The sequence below is a fragment of the Oxyura jamaicensis genome, chromosome 3 (genome assembly GCF_011077185.1).
Source record: "Oxyura jamaicensis isolate SHBP4307 breed ruddy duck chromosome 3, BPBGC_Ojam_1.0, whole genome shotgun sequence".
Lineage (NCBI taxonomy): Eukaryota > Metazoa > Chordata > Aves > Anseriformes > Anatidae > Oxyura > Oxyura jamaicensis.
Genome location: NC_048895.1, coordinates 97,652,597 through 97,668,106, shown reverse-complemented (window position 1 = coordinate 97,668,106; position 15,510 = coordinate 97,652,597). Strand labels below are relative to the sequence as shown.

General features: G+C 39.0%; 1 protein-coding gene across 4 annotated transcripts in view; it reads left to right on the top strand.

The window, feature by feature from the left end:
- FBXO25 (F-box protein 25) overlaps positions 1 to 9,530 on the top strand; it is a 32,048-nt gene extending 22,518 nt beyond the window's left edge. For 2 of the 4 annotated variants that reach the window (XM_035320690.1, XM_035320688.1), the window contains exons 10-11: positions 3,160 to 3,186; positions 6,895 to 9,530. In XM_035320690.1, coding sequence (XP_035176581.1) covers positions 3,160 to 3,186; positions 6,895 to 6,984 — 117 coding nt within the window. In that variant the 3' untranslated portion in view covers positions 6,985 to 9,530. The remainder of the gene's footprint in view (positions 1 to 3,159; positions 3,187 to 6,894) is intronic. The other 2 variants (XM_035320689.1, XM_035320691.1) reach the window with 1 other exon arrangement.
- Positions 9,531 to 15,510: the final 5,980 nt, after the last annotated feature.

Here is a 15,510-nt window from a genome sequence, read left to right as displayed (position 1 = left end):
TTTAAAGTTGAGGGTTCTTAATATCACAGAAGCTCTTGTAGGTACTAGTATATTTCACTAAATTAATAGTAGGAAGGCAAGTAGTGGTAATTGGTAATTTTGCATTGAAAAGCCTGGGTACTTGCTGAAGAACCTGTGTCAAGAATGACTTAAGTGTTCATTCCATTATAGTGGAATAAGTCTTAATTTCACCCTACATATTAAGCAACATATTTTCTTTGTAAGATACTTTAAAGGTAAAGCACAGTGTACATGCAGGTGGGCACTTCTGGTATCAGATTTGTTGGGTTGTCTGGCTTTGCTCTCTAATGTTTTTCACTGTACATCTGTCTCATTCTGATCTTGGTATAATTGAACATACAACACTTAATATTGTGTTGACTAAATGGAGTTTAATATCAGACCACAGGACAGAAGAGGCAGTGAACCTCTGCACACAAGTATTGTTACACTACTCACCCCATTTAGTTATTGGAATAGCAGCACTTGCTCTGTGGGTTTATATTTTTAGTGAAACACAACAGAATGAGCTGTTAAAGGTACTTTGGTTTGAGCAGTATCTGTTGACTGCTGTTGCAATGTTGACTGACATCCTGGAGATTTAGACAGGTCTTAAAGTGATTGTAGTTAGAGATTAATTGTATGCTTTGCACTAATACTCTGGAGGAGGTCGTTTGCAATTTTAATTATTACTGTGAGTATGGGAAGTACACAGCTTTCTTTGATAAATTGATCTGATCTATTAGTGACCTGGAAGAGGCATTAGAGTATTCTCAAGACTGCAGATACCTCCATTTTGGAGGGCACATTCAATAAATATGCCATAGGGCATCCCTCTTGGTTAGAGGGAACAAGCTGGAGGGATGAATATGCTGGTAGGAATCTCATGAATTAGGAGAAATGCCAGTGCCTGTCCTTGGGAAGGAAGAGCCCTGGCAGTGATCCAGTCTGGGGCAGGCCTTGGAGCAGCTCTGCTGAAGAGGTCCATGGGGGTCCTGGTGGGTACTGAGCTAGGCCTGAGCCAGTGGTGAGCCCTGGCAGTAACAGAGGCTCATGGCAGCCTGGGTGGGTATCACCAGAGCAGTCAGTAGGTTAGGGAAGGGATTGTCTCTCTTGATACTCGTTAGACTGCGTCTGGAATACTGCACCCAGCTGGGGATCCCCCAGTATATAAAAAAAGATGCTGATCAGGTGGAATTCAGGGAAGGTCCAAATGGTCTGAGTGGCTTGAGGACTTGCCATGTGAGGAGAGGCTGGAGAAGACCACTTCAGAGGAATGTAAGAGCCTGCCATGAGGACAGCCAAGCAAGGGACCACTTAGACTGAAGGGGTTTTGCAGTTTCCATTCTTAAACATTTTGATGACCTGAGCAACCTGGTCTGATTTCATAGCTGACCCTGCCTTCAACAGAAGGCTGGATTGGAGACATCCAGGCCAATTGTTCTGCAAGCCTGAATTCAGTTTTGCTTCACTAGGCTTTAGAAAAGGACAAGGCTTAGACTTTTAAAATAAATATTTGATCAGGCTGAAAGATTGTTTAAAGAATTGATTTCTGACCAACTGGCACCACTACTGGCAGAGGTTAATCATTGGTCTGAAAAATGGTTCCTCTGTTTACACTGGCAGGGCAATGTGAGTGAAGTACTGCTAGTCACAGTCATGCTGAGTAGTATGGGGGGAGAACAGTTCTGCTTTTTCAGGCACGTGTAACTATATCCTTTCCCAAGCTTTCTGAACAAAGATGAGAAACAAAGTGTGTGTGGGGGGGAACTTCATCAGTTCTAACAAAATTATGTGCTAGATGAATATATTAATCAGGAAACTATTTCTGGCTTTGACAATTCAGAAGAGCTTCAGGCAATGAACTGAGCGCATTGTGGGGTTGCCATAACTTTTCTCCCCTCATACAAGGACGAAGCAAAACATTGGTGCAAAACATAGGTGCAGAGGAAAAGTTCTGAATGAAGACTGATAGTTCAGTTTCTTTAATGTAGCTGTATTATATCTAAGAAGGGATGTGACTGGTCTCCAGAAATTCTTAGAGACGGAGGAGGTGAATAAGTGTTATACTATTTAGGGAGACTATTTCAGGGTTATCTCTTAGTGCAAATTGTAGAAACTAGCTGCAGTAATATTTGGAAGCTTAATTCTTTAAGAAGCAAAGCAGTGAGACTGAGAAATACCACTAGTTATGCCTGTGTTTTGTATCTGAAGAGAACTTTCATCAGTTTGTGAAAACGATAATATAAAAAGCTGGCAACAAGAGAGGGTTAACTAAATCTTACCCAGGCAATTCTTCTGGCCCTTTATTTTGTCCTTTTTAAAGGAAGATTTGCACAAAAAAGGGACTGAGGACTGGTGAATTGAGTTGGCAAAGAGTTGAAGTAAGGGAACTTTTTTCTTCATTTTTCAGTATGTTTTGATAATCTTCAAGAGTTTTCAAGAAGCAGCATTTGAGGCATGTGTTGCTGTATTTGTTTAAAACTTGTGACCATAGTAATGCTAAGTACAGTAAGGAGACTCCTAAATTCATTGCAGGGAGTGCAGTGGTATAATCATCTTGTACTCTTCTGTGTTAAAGGAGGGAATGACTGTTGGAAGCTCTTCATATTACATGACTCTTTGTTCACTTTGAGAAGGAAGGATTTTTCCATGCTGAAAGCAAGTAAAATAAGTAATTCCAGTAGTTCAAAAAAGGCAAACCGATAAAAGCATTCAGAGGAGCATTCTGTATTACTATTTCTATACGCTATTATGTGTACTCTTTATTTATACAGCACTATTTCTGTTCTAGGCAACCTTGCCATTGTGGGCAATTCTCTTATTTTCTTGGCCAACTCAGTAGTACATTACAAAACTCAGTAGTACATTGCAGCCACCTCTGGGGTATCTGTAAAAGTTGAAAGGCCTTTGTTCTTACAGTATTACATAAAACCCAGGGTATTGAAACTGTTTTGTGTAAGTGGTATGTTTCACACTTGGTTTTAGTAGTCTTGGGGTCTGTACTGATTTTGGTTCCTTGGCTGCTTGTGACTTGACTTTCCACAGGAATAAGACTATTTTTCTAAATGGCACATAAACCTTAGCTTCAATAAACCTTAACTCTGCTTCTTTTACTTTATGGCTCTCCTTCCTGCTTCCTTCTTCATGATCTCAAAGGACTACCATCTTGCTTTGTTACTCAAGGTATTTATGTCTCATCTGTTTTCAGTGCTAACTGGCATGTAATGTCAAAGTGATTAACATGTTCACTTCTTCATTTTGATACTTGTTTCCCCACATCAGCAGGAATACTTTAATAGGAAATTTTATACTTTAATAAGGAATTTTTAAAGGAAATTTTTTTAAAGGAAAATTAAAGGATTTTTTTTTTAATTTTTAAGGAAATTTTAAACTTTAATAAGGAATACTTTTAACTTTCATGTCCCTATCAGATGGGTAGTGGTGACTTTCCATCTCAGTTTTCACCTTTTTTTTATTATTGCCATATTGCTTGTTATTGCTATTAAAACTGGGGACCATAATTTAACATCTAATGAACATGAGTGCACAATTTTGGTTAGATTCGCTAAGAAACAGGTCTGTGCACTCAGTGTTGGTAACTGTTCATGCACTCCTTGATGTATTTAATTCAGTATTTAAATCTGCAAAGAGTAACACAGCCTCACTTTCTGTTAAGGAAAAGTAGTACAATCTGTTCTATTCCACTTGGAATACTCATGTTTTTATAAAAGAGCCTCTCTGAAAAGAAATTGCCAAAACAGGCTACATATGACTTGGGAGGGTGGGAGAGGCAATTATAACGTTCTTTCCTGAATGAAGAGATGGTGGAAATAATTACACAGAAAAGGACTGTAGCTGCAAAGTTGCCATGGGAGCTTTGTAATTTGCAGTTGTGATAAAATCTGAGGAACAAAACAATTACATTTGTCAGTAAACATCTTTCCTGGTGAATTCTCTTGTTAACTCAAAAGAATTGTTTTAGCTTCAAGTAGATATATAGAAGATCAGTGTGACTTGTTCATTAATTTTCAGTATTTAATAAGTGTAATTTCAAGGGAAGGAGGAATATTCATAATTACAGGAAGTTTGATTCTCCTCTTCAATCCACATCACTTTAACTGTAAAATCGCTGTTTCCATTTTAATAACTTAAACAAGAACTGAACTTATTGAGATTGTTATTGGCTCTGTAATTCCTGACTGAGCAGAGCCTTTTGAAAGCATTTTTATGATCATGCACAGAGCAAAGCACGTTACATTTTTTTCCTAAAATATTTACAAGTATAGGTATAAATAAGCACTAAAGGAGAATAAACTAACTTTTCCCAGAATCTTATTTCCTGGAAACTAGGAAGTTCTACACATGACAATGAGTAGAAGAGATATTATTAGTAAATACCTTTGGGAGTGTGCTTCTTCTGCCATGGTATCTCCCTTCCTTAAAAGTGTCATCTCAAGATGAAAGCAGTAGAGCAAAAGACTGAAACGTGTACTAAACCTTGTGTATTTTGCCTACATGGACTGAACTCCAAGTAGGACTGCCTATTTCCGTTCCTTTTTTTCTCCTGTTATTAGTGTAACAGCTGGTTTACAAGTGATACTAAAGCAAGCACTAAAAAAAGTGGGAGAATGAGATGTCACAGTTATCTTCATATGGTCATCTATATTTTTAATGAAAATTAAAAATAATGTATCTATAGAGTAATGATTTTCATTGGAAAAGCTGAGTAGTATTTAAAACATGCTTGGCCTACTCACTTCAGTGTTGCAGGGAAGGGAGTTGTTGGGAGTGTGGTATCTCTGAACTCACGTAAAGAAAATAGTAAACAAAATAGTAAGAAAAAAGCTCCACTTCCAGATCCCTTCCTTCTATTAACTAAATTACATATAATCTCATTTCCCATGGAAATGAGAGAAACAAAGACTGCAGTGCTCTGCGATCTACCTAATATATATTTACTTCAGCTTTCTCATCCTACACTGTAAATTCATCAACACTGGAGAGAAGCCCCTCAAAACCTGGGATGACAGTTTGAGCCTTGGACTGTTATTCATCAAGGTGTTTATTTAACTTCTTCCCCGAACTGTCTGGAACCTTCTTTTCATTACAGCTCTGGCATTTCTTTCCTGTAGAGGGTTCCAATAAGGTACAGAACTGAGCTTTCCATTATAAGATAAATTTGAACCTTGAATAATCAGACAATTGTGCTGAGTTCAAGATTCTGTAATATATAAGAAAGCACTGCAGGTTTGAACTTAGAATGAGAAAGCCTTTTCATTTGATGTCCCCAGATCAAAAACTAATAGAGTAAATAAAACTGACCTTCCAATATGCTGCAGAACATAGATGTGTTGGATATCTGGCCACAACAGAACACAGGTACACTTAAAGTTCATTTAAACTTAAAATGTTTTCTTATTGACAAGTAAGAGATTGAGTGTTCTGCAGCTTCCTCTGTAAGACTGAGGAAGCTATGTATAACTTTCTGAGGCTGGCAGTGCAACAGGTTGTGATTACACAGCTTTTCATGTTACTGCTCTTGTATTTCAGCCTTAACTGATTTATTAAGCTGGTTGTATCACACAGTAGAGGACTGCTGTCTCCTAATTGTTTCTTTGTCTCACATACCGAGAACACAGAAATAGGAGACTTTGCAAAAGGAACACATTGTTTAAAGCTTCCTTGCAATGGATTCCAGTTTAAGCGCCGTGTTAATCACTCACACCCAGAAGCTTCACCTACCAATAGTCTGTGCTAAACAAAATCTCAGTAGGTATGATAGCAAACAAGTATTTACACCTCTAGAAATCTAAGTCTTTCCTCATAGATTATAATTGGCTGCCTCAATGAGGAATCTATTCCATAATGTGTTTATGCTATTGATTCTACAGAGAGGCATGTGTGTATGTACATCCACCCCAATATAGCCAATATTTTGCATAGCTGGTCGCAACAACTTTAGAATATTAGAGCCATGTTCTAATTTGTTTTTATATCTGCTCATTACATAAATACTCCTGCCAACTGATTAATCCAGGCCCTGACAGTCTGTAGCCCTAAATTAATATGACTTTACTATTTCTGGGCTGTTCAGAAAGCTGTACTTCCAATCATCATCCCACCAGTTGAATCTGACCCAACTGCTTGTTAACTCTACCTTCCTTGTTTCATTGTGCAAGATCTTTACCATGTCCTTCCTTTAGTCAAATAGTCGTTGGGCTTAATTTCTGTTCTATGTATCCCATTAATTACACCAATGGGTAATGATTTGAGGCAGTTCCTTCCTCTGCATGACTTTATACATCCTGTCCATCTTCTCTATTCCTAACTTGCCTGGGTACAAATATCTGGTTTAAGGCAACAACTTCAGTCGGGTAAAAGGTAGGAGTGAAAAACATATGGGGAAGAGAACAAAGGTAGAACAACTTCTGTTGACTGGGACATCAAATGTTCTGTGCATTTTGGGGGGAATTGTCTGCTGCTCTTCACTTAGAAAACAAAGAGCTCATTTTCCCCTGAAGTAATATCTGATTTCAGTTTTTCATTGAACAGACAAATTAGGTTCAACAAAGCAGATGTTTTTTTTAAATTACATTTAACAAAATGTACTTTTTTTTTTCCAAGAGCTCTGACTCAGGCTCTGTTTTTTGAGGGGAGGAGGGGTGTTTTTTCCTGAAATCTGAAGCATATCAATACCACAGTCAAATGAGAAAGGCCTATTTTTACGTGTGTGTGTGTATATATATATATAAGTGAATTTTTAAACAAATTATCAGTTTGCTTACAGTAGAAGTAGTTACATGTCCCTTGTATGTGAATTCTTGCATTTTTTTAATTGGGGGGTAGAGAGATTGGGGATATAAAAGAACTATTTTCTCTCTCATTTTGCAGGATGGAGGACACCCCTGCACAGCCAGTGATCCAAACACCTGTCTTATGCCAGTATCTCCTCAGCATTTCATTGACCTCTTCAAGTTTTGAGATGTTCAGTAGCTGTTCTCCTGTGTTGTGACCATTTTTGTGAGGAGTCAGGCAGGATCTGTCATGCTTCTTGTGCAATATATTTAATTGTTTTGTTGTCGTTTAAAAAATGGATATTGGGGGGACCTTATCAGACAGGTATATTTGGAGTGCTGGTCTTCAGCAGAAGAGAGCTGAGGAGGAGAAAATACTTAAAATCTTTGTTAGGGAATCTGCATTGAATGACCATTGTAATTGCAATTTTAAATACATTTTTGATGCCTTAATCAATTAAAATAATCAGTTAAAGCTACGTGGAAGAGTTTTGAAAATTTATTGGAAGAGTTAAATTATTCTTATAGGGACCAAAGGAGTTTTTTTTGTTTGTTTTTTGCTGATTCCTCTTTCTTTAAGCCACTGTTTTCAAAACACTTCCATATAATTTACGCCATTATAAAGAATAGGCCAATAATTCTCTTGGACTTCTATCAGTTACCAGCAAGGCATTAATTGTTGTGAGCTAGTGAATAAAATATAGCTGTAGTTATATATCTGAACCTATAAATAAAGGAAATAACCAATTTTTTGTATGTACATTATGCAAAAATTCTTATTTTTCTTAAGAGGACTTTATTAAATATATAACCTATCTCAGCAAACTCTAACTCGACACCTGGGGCTGCTGGAAAATGACTTTTGTAGCTACAGCTTTCATTTATAGTACAAATGCAACTGCATTAATTCATCTTCTAAGAAGAAGACATTACTGAAATCTAACAAGAATGGAGTTGCTTGTTTCTAAACTGTGTCAGGACAATGCAAACTGAGGTTCCAACCTGAGAAGCCAAGGAAAATCCTGGAAGGTAGTCTGAGCTGAAGCACCTTCTGCTAGGTTAATCAGGTAACAAATTCTCCGGGAAGCTATCTTATTCTATTCTGTAAAGCAAAAGTAATTGCAGAGTTGCAATTTTTCCTTTACCTGTCTGAGAAGTGTTGGTACTGTTGATGAAATTTAACCAATAATATGTGATGTACAGAAAAATAAAACTTACTATATTCTGCGCTTGCTTATTCTGAATCTAGTTTTGCACAGTGTAATAAATCATGGTTTTTATTACTCCTTTACATCTGTCTTGCATAGATGAACCCATTGAATTTTATAGTAAGATCTTTCTATAGCCTGTTCTTTGTAGTGATTCGTAACAGAATGAGAAAGATGCAAGTAGTGCAAGTGCCATTGCTTTTCAGTAATTGGTTGTATCAGCACATCTTTTTTTGAATGGGACAGTTAAAGCTTCTTAATAGGTTACATAAGAAGAGACTTAGAATATAGCTTTATTCACTCAAATTTTAGTCATATCAATCCTTCTCTTTTAACTTAATGATAGGTAGATTTCTCAGTACAGGGATTTGTTTTTTTTCTTCCACTGAAGGTGTCTGCTGTGGTTACTGTAGCCTCAAACTGTGGAGCTGTTACATCTCTTCATAATGTTGCTGTAAGCCTTGCTTTGTTGGCCCAAGCACTGCTCTAGCTGCTGGATTTGTTGAGGAACCAGCAGCTCTTAAGACTTGAACCCATAACATTGCGAACTTTGTTTTCTGTCTGTAGGAGCCCTTGTAACCTTGCAGTGGTTGAAGAATGCTGCTATTCATGCATCTTTTTTTAATCAGGGCTAGGGTTTTGCAACTCTCCATGAAACTTCATGTTCAAGGGCCCTACCTACTCTGTCTCCTGTACATAAGTTTACAGGAATGGTCCTAAGAGCTGAAAGTTACTTTCCCTAGTGTCTAAGCTGAGTAGAAAAAAAAAACTGAAAAGGGATTTTAAAGGCTTAAAGAAGGAAAAGTCTGTTAATTTTCAGTCCTATTACAAGTGTCAGATAAGTCAGGCTTAATCTTTTGCTCCCTATAACTACTTGTCCTGCTCTTTCCTGTGTAGCAGAAAGCCTTTGCCAGGCCTGTAAGGCCTCTCAGATGGCAGTAGCTAAGGCGACAAGAAGCAGGACATGTACTTTTAGTCCTCTGCCCTAAGCATTTCACTGGACAATTGCAGACTGAAGTTGAAAGGGATGGCTGGAAGCTCAAAAGGTCTAACCCTATGGCCCAGGCAGGACCACCCTGTCCAGATGGCTTTTGAAGATCTGCAAGGAAGGAGACTCCACAACCTCTCCGGGCCTGTGCCAGTGCTGATCACCTGTATGGTAAAGAAGTGCTTCAGACAGTACCTGCAGTGTTTCAGTTTATGCTTCTTGTCTTGGCCCTAACCTCTGCTGAAAAGAGCCTGGCTCCATTCTCTGTGTACTCTGCCTTTAGTTATTCTTAGACATTGCTAAGATTCCCCCCCTCAGCCTCTTCTCCTGGCTAAACACCTGGCTAAACAGTCCCAGCCGTTCATAGTAGGAATGTTCCAGTCCTTTAACAACCTCCATGGCCCTTCACTAGCCTCTCTCCAGTATGTCTGTGCCTTGCAGGGGAGAGCCAGGAACTGGACACCAGGCTCCAGCTGTGGCCTCAGGATACCATTAGCCCTTATTAGCAGTAAAAGCATATCACTGGCTTATCAACTTTTTTTAAAAAAACTAACTTTTCTAAAGGCAGAAACTGGAGAAGGGAGATGTACATATCACAGAAGAAGCATTTCAGGGCAGGGGTGGTGGTTTTTTCTTTTACATCTTAAGCCTGAGGCTAGAATCATCCTGTCATGAACAATGTTATAAGCTGTTATAAGCCTTTAACACAGCAAAATTGAGCTTTGGGAGTAGTTCCACAATCTAATTAAATATTTAGTGAACATATCTCCTAGACTGGGCAAATACCATAAAGCTTGATTAAAAGTACATGGTGTGAATTCAACAGCTGTATGAGAAGTCAAGTTTTAATTGTGCCACTGAAGTAAAAAGTCATGGCAATGATTTTGGTCAATAAAGTTGCTTTTTTTTTTTTTTAAAGCTCTTCATGCTGTAAGGACTTCACCTTGAGGATAATGATCTTGGTAATCCCTCACCTGTAGTACAGAACATATTTTGACAACCTGAATTAATCTCTTATTCATGTAACCTTAAGCGTTGTAACCCATGAGATGCGTTATGCCTTAAACTAAAACCTTAATTACTTTGTCCTCCTCTATGCTGGCTATCACATGCAAAGAGATGCAGATTCTCAAGGAGGGCATACTTTGAAATCCATACTAAATGAGCACAGGTCTATTTTGCTTGAGGATTTTTGTCCCATGCCCTGGATCTATTTTTTTATATGTAAATAGATGTTGCACTAACAGCAAATCCTGTTCTAACTATAGTCTCGGGTGATTGGGTTTTCATTCAGTCCTAGACCAGAAAAACAGCTCTGAGTCAAAGGCAACCAGGATGTTCTCTGCCCATTTATAAGAAGATAAAATTATTAAAAAAAGGGTTCTTCCTCTATCCCACACCCACTCTTACCTAAGCACAGGGTCATTAACTCTAAAAAGCATCTCTGAGCGATGCTAGCTGTTGTATTACATTCTCTCCCAACAGTTCTGTTCTCCTCTTTCTGGGGAAAGAGGCCATGATTACAAAAAGGGTAGATGGGCCTGCTCAGAGGTTCTGAGTGACCCTTCCCACCTGCACATCACACAACCCAGTCATTAGCTGGAAAAAAGCAGGGAGAAAAACTTTGCACTTTTTATTTCCTCTGATCCCCAACCCGGTGAAATGCATAAAATTTCTTTCAGGGAGAAGCTGAAATGCAATTAAAATACTTGCTCAAAAAAGAGCTACCTTTATGATCAAAAGAATAAAGGTATTTTGTTGTCTGGCAGGTAGACACAAAGCAGGCTAGCAGAAAGGAAGGGTGGAATGGAAAGTAGCAACACAAAGTTTAGGATTCGTCTTTAAAAGATAAGTGGTGCACATACTTAGCATATTTACAGCTCCATCATTGGCAAGGAAAGAATTGTATTAGCTAAATAGTCTTGTATGTGAGTGTGTTTCTGAGCCAATAATAAACATTAAAGTAATTCATATAGCGTAGAGAAAAAAGGCAATGAATAAGAGGCAAAAATCCATTGATTTTGCATTTATGCTGTTGCTTTCAACCTCTAAGTCTTGCCTTTATGCATACACACGTATATAGATAGATTTGTGTATATACATGCACAGGGAAAGGTAAGCCTCAGCACTTGGTCAGACAATGGCACTAGAAGCTGTTTTCACCAACCTTCAAACTTCACAAAGTTGGTTGTGGCTACTTCAGCACCCAATACTTAGAAGTCCTGTAACCCAAATTTAACAAACCAAGTTCTTTATTGCTTCTTAAAAAGATATGAGGAAACTCGGTGCCTAGGGAGGGCTGCCACAATGGCCAGAGAGCAAACACAATGCTAAGTAAGCAGGCAGAAATACTTGGAAACAGCCTGAGGTGCCTGACTTGAGACAGACTTCTCTCCACCAAGGTCAAGGCCATGGATCTTCAGGAAGCCTGCCACCTGCATTTTTTGAAATGCTGAAGAGGGGAGCTCACCTCTTTTGAACTATGTGAGAGTTCCAATTTTACCCCAATCCTTCATAGTTTAAACACGACTTTTGGGGGTGCCTTGTCTTGGAAGCTATATTTGAGATCTGTCAGTAAAACAAGCAAGCATCACAGCCCATGTTGCCCCACCCAGCTCAGCAGCGGCCAGGATTGCTTTCTCAGGGTCCCTACCTACCCTTAGCCTAGGCTTGAACTTCCCCATTCACCCTTCCCTCCCTCATCCCACGGCAAACATCAATGCAGTTGCAGAGTCAGCTCAAGGAGCTGAGCCAAACACAGTGAGAAATTATTTTTAGGGATAATTTTCATGGAACCATCCCTCCCCAGTCTTTTCTGCTGAACCTACAGCTGTAACTTGCAGACAATAATTCATTTTTCTAGCCCAGGCTCAGTATTTAATTATTAGGCTAGATTATTGGTACTCACCGAATGAAAAGAAAGGGAAAGCGTCGTGGCCACCTGTACGACCAAGCACACACACCTCAGCCTGTGTCGCTAAGAGAAGGGACTACAGGGGACTGCGACCTCTTCCCTTCTGTACGCTGGGCATTAGAGCTAGGCTTAATAACCGCTTCAGACAGCCAATTCAATACAAAGACACCAACATTAAATAAAGAAACTGCTATCCAGTGCTTGGAAATTGGTAATACAGTTGTGCCCCTTCTATGCTTTCAGCCACGAGGCTTGGATCTGAGTCCTTAGAAGACCGTGGAATGTAATTCCTAACTCCTGCAAGTTTCAGCAGGAGAAAGGTGACCTTTAAAGCTTTTAACATGTACCTGAGGGACAGGAAAGATGAATTGATTCAGGACATGGCAGAGGGAAGAGTGCTGCTCAGCCTGGGTTTCCTTTCATGGACCCGTTCCCTGTGCAGCACTCAGACCTGTCCTGCTGCCTTTCAGTAAGCTGAAAATGGTTATTTCCTGCAGGTTTATGTGTACACTCTTGTACAAATATGAATAAAACACGTTCAGTTTTATATTTGTTCCTCAGGTTATTGACCTGAGGAACTCCTACCAGGCCTGGGTACAGGAAGCTACCCCAAACCTAGGGAATAGGGCTGGCTGCGTGATCTTCAGCCCATTGCAGGTACACACATCACAGCCACAGGAGTACTGGACACAAACATTGAAGATCTTGGCCCCACCAGTAAGTCTGCAGCTTCTGACTGCTCAAAACAGCACACACTGGGGCAGGAGCCACAGCCTCATCCAACCACAGCCTCATCCAACCACAGCCTCATCCAACCACAGCCTCATCCAACCACAGCCTCATCCAACCACAGCCTCATCCAACCACAGCCTCATCCATTCCAAAACAGCCAAGTCCCAAGTGATGCTTCCCAAATTACCAGATACACAGCCTTAGAGGCAACAAAACAAACCAACACAACTGACCTCCAGTCTGTAATTCATTCACTAGGAGAGAAATATATATATATATATATATATATATATATATACACACACACACATATATATATTTAAGCCAACACTAATGGGGAATCATCAAAATCATTTGAGATGCCAAAAACTGTAAAGCAAACACAAATGCTGAAAACAAGCTTAATCAATATAGAAAAGCATTTGATGACTGAAAGTTAAATTAATGCGAAATTCATTGTTGGGTAAGTTCTTGGACAATAATAACAAAAAACAACAAGGCCAAATCGGAAAACATCCCACCCTTACTGAGGGTGCAGAGGTATCCAAAGGGAGTTTACTTGCTGAGAATTAAAGCAGAGAAAGAAAATTTGGGCTGTCTTTCTTGAAGGATTGAAAATGTAAGTTACCCAGACATCAGGAATTGTGAGACAGATGCTTAACAGAAGCTTTTTATAATATAGCAAGCTGGAAAGTCTTTAACAAAGACTCCCAGGTACATTTTTTCCCTCCTCCCAGCTGATTCACAAGAACTTCTTTGGCTGTACCAGCAGACACACAGTGATGCCAAAGGACTACAGGCACCAGCGAGGCCCAAATCCTGTTAAACCTCAATAACGGCCTGAGACCACACAAAGGACAACTTTTACTTTTATATATGCCAGACACTAGCAGTTAGTTGTACCATTGTCAAGCAATGCTAAGTTTACAAATTGAATAAAAAATAAAAATAACTCTCTAATTTTCCAAATAATGCTATGTGAATGTGCTATGTGACTGCATCTGTACTATGGCTTCTGGCAGTTTTGGAAATCTTGCGCTCCGTCCTATCAAACAATAGTTTACTTCCTAATGGGAAGTGATGCTTGATTTGTTTTCCTTTGTTTGTCCTGTCAAATGTTGGCTGCCAAGTTTCTGTCCAAATGTTCAAACGATAAACTGTTTACAGGCATTAAACTGAACGCAAGTCTGTCTAAAAATGGGTGTCCGTCATGAGGGAAACAGCAAAGATTAGGTCTTTACACAATCGGTGAGGTCTTTGCCTAAGTGACAAAAAAATTAGCCTAAGTTGCTAGTAAGGGACAAGCACAAAAAGAAAGCAAATAATACTCCTTATCAACTGTCTTGCACATAAAGATTTAGTAGCAAAAATAAAAAATAGTATACTAAGGACCATCTTTGGACTCTGGATAAACGAGCCTCCCTTCCTTTCTCCAGCAAACACATTTTTCTCTGTCTTTCCAACGCCAGAAGCAATTAGCAGTGTAATCTTGTGGAGAATTGCAAGTCTCCCAGACAAACAAGATGTTCAGAATAATAGCAAGTGAAGTTTTCAAGGAAAGATGATAAAAACTGGAACACATTGCTAACTTAAAGGGATGGTACTGCTTCAAATCTGAGTTATTTTCCTACACAGTCCCAAACAATTAGAACAGCCAATTCTCTGAAAAGGATTTGAACTCAACTGCTCAGTCAGTCTTAGCAATACCCTGTGCTGGAGCTACCAGAAAGCCAAGTATCACGATAACTTTCAGTAGTGGGCAAACTAGGCTTACAAAACATAGACGTCATGCATGTTTCTCTACAGAGTGATTTTTTTTTTCCAATCACAAGCTCCTATTTCAAAATGCATTATTAAGCTTTCAATACCGTTATTTAGGTCTCTAGAGCATAAAAATTTACATGCCAGCCAAGCTTTTACTAGATTGTTATGGACTTGTAAAGAATACTGTAGCTTTCTTGCATCTCCCGGTATACCAGACACAGAATAGGAGAATTTTCTTCCCAAATACAGAACAGGCATTCCTTTATTCTGTATCAGCAGTAAGGTTTTGTAAATATCTTACGGAAAGCTTTCCCTTATACTTCACTTGCTATTGTATATTTATGTACATTGTATATTTCGTATAATTTTCTATTAATATTATTCCTATCCTTACTTTCTGATTTTTCTCCATCCTCTTTTCTTACTTTGCAACTATAGAAGTAGCTTTTTTTTTTTTCTCTGCTACTGTGCTGGTTGCTCTTACAAGAAACACAGTTCTGTCCTTTCTGTTTCTAAACCGCGGCTCACTGGCCTACCTGCCCAATTCCTCATCTTGTACGGTGCACAGCAGTCATGCTGCAAGAAGTTTTTTTGAGAGAGACAGACTAATCATACAAGCCTTTGCAAATTATCACCAGTGACTAAGCCTTTTATGAAATTATTTGCATTCTTGATAAGAGCTGATTTTGTTTCCCAGACACTCGCACATTAGAACCCAACTAGCAGGCATTCAGAGAAAAAATAAAAATAATAATTAAAAAAATGAGAACAGTGTAGATGTACAAAACCCAGCTAAATAGCATGTGCATTTATGTTCTTTACAGAGATAAGACATACAATAGTCCTGCCACTTGACATTCATGTACATTAACAAGCATTTCAGAAAGTTTAGGAAACTGAGATGGACGCACTCAGAATTTGGCAGGCTCCTTGTCCAACCAGGGTCCGCAGATGTCTGGCCCATCTGGGTACAGTCAGAGATGTCTCTAAATAGGGATTCCCCCCCCAAGCATGCAACCTGTATGAATAAAATCTTCTCTTCCAGCTAATTCACCCACTCTGGTAAGAAGTGTTTTGCCTCAGCAATCCCTGCTAAATCCGTTTAGA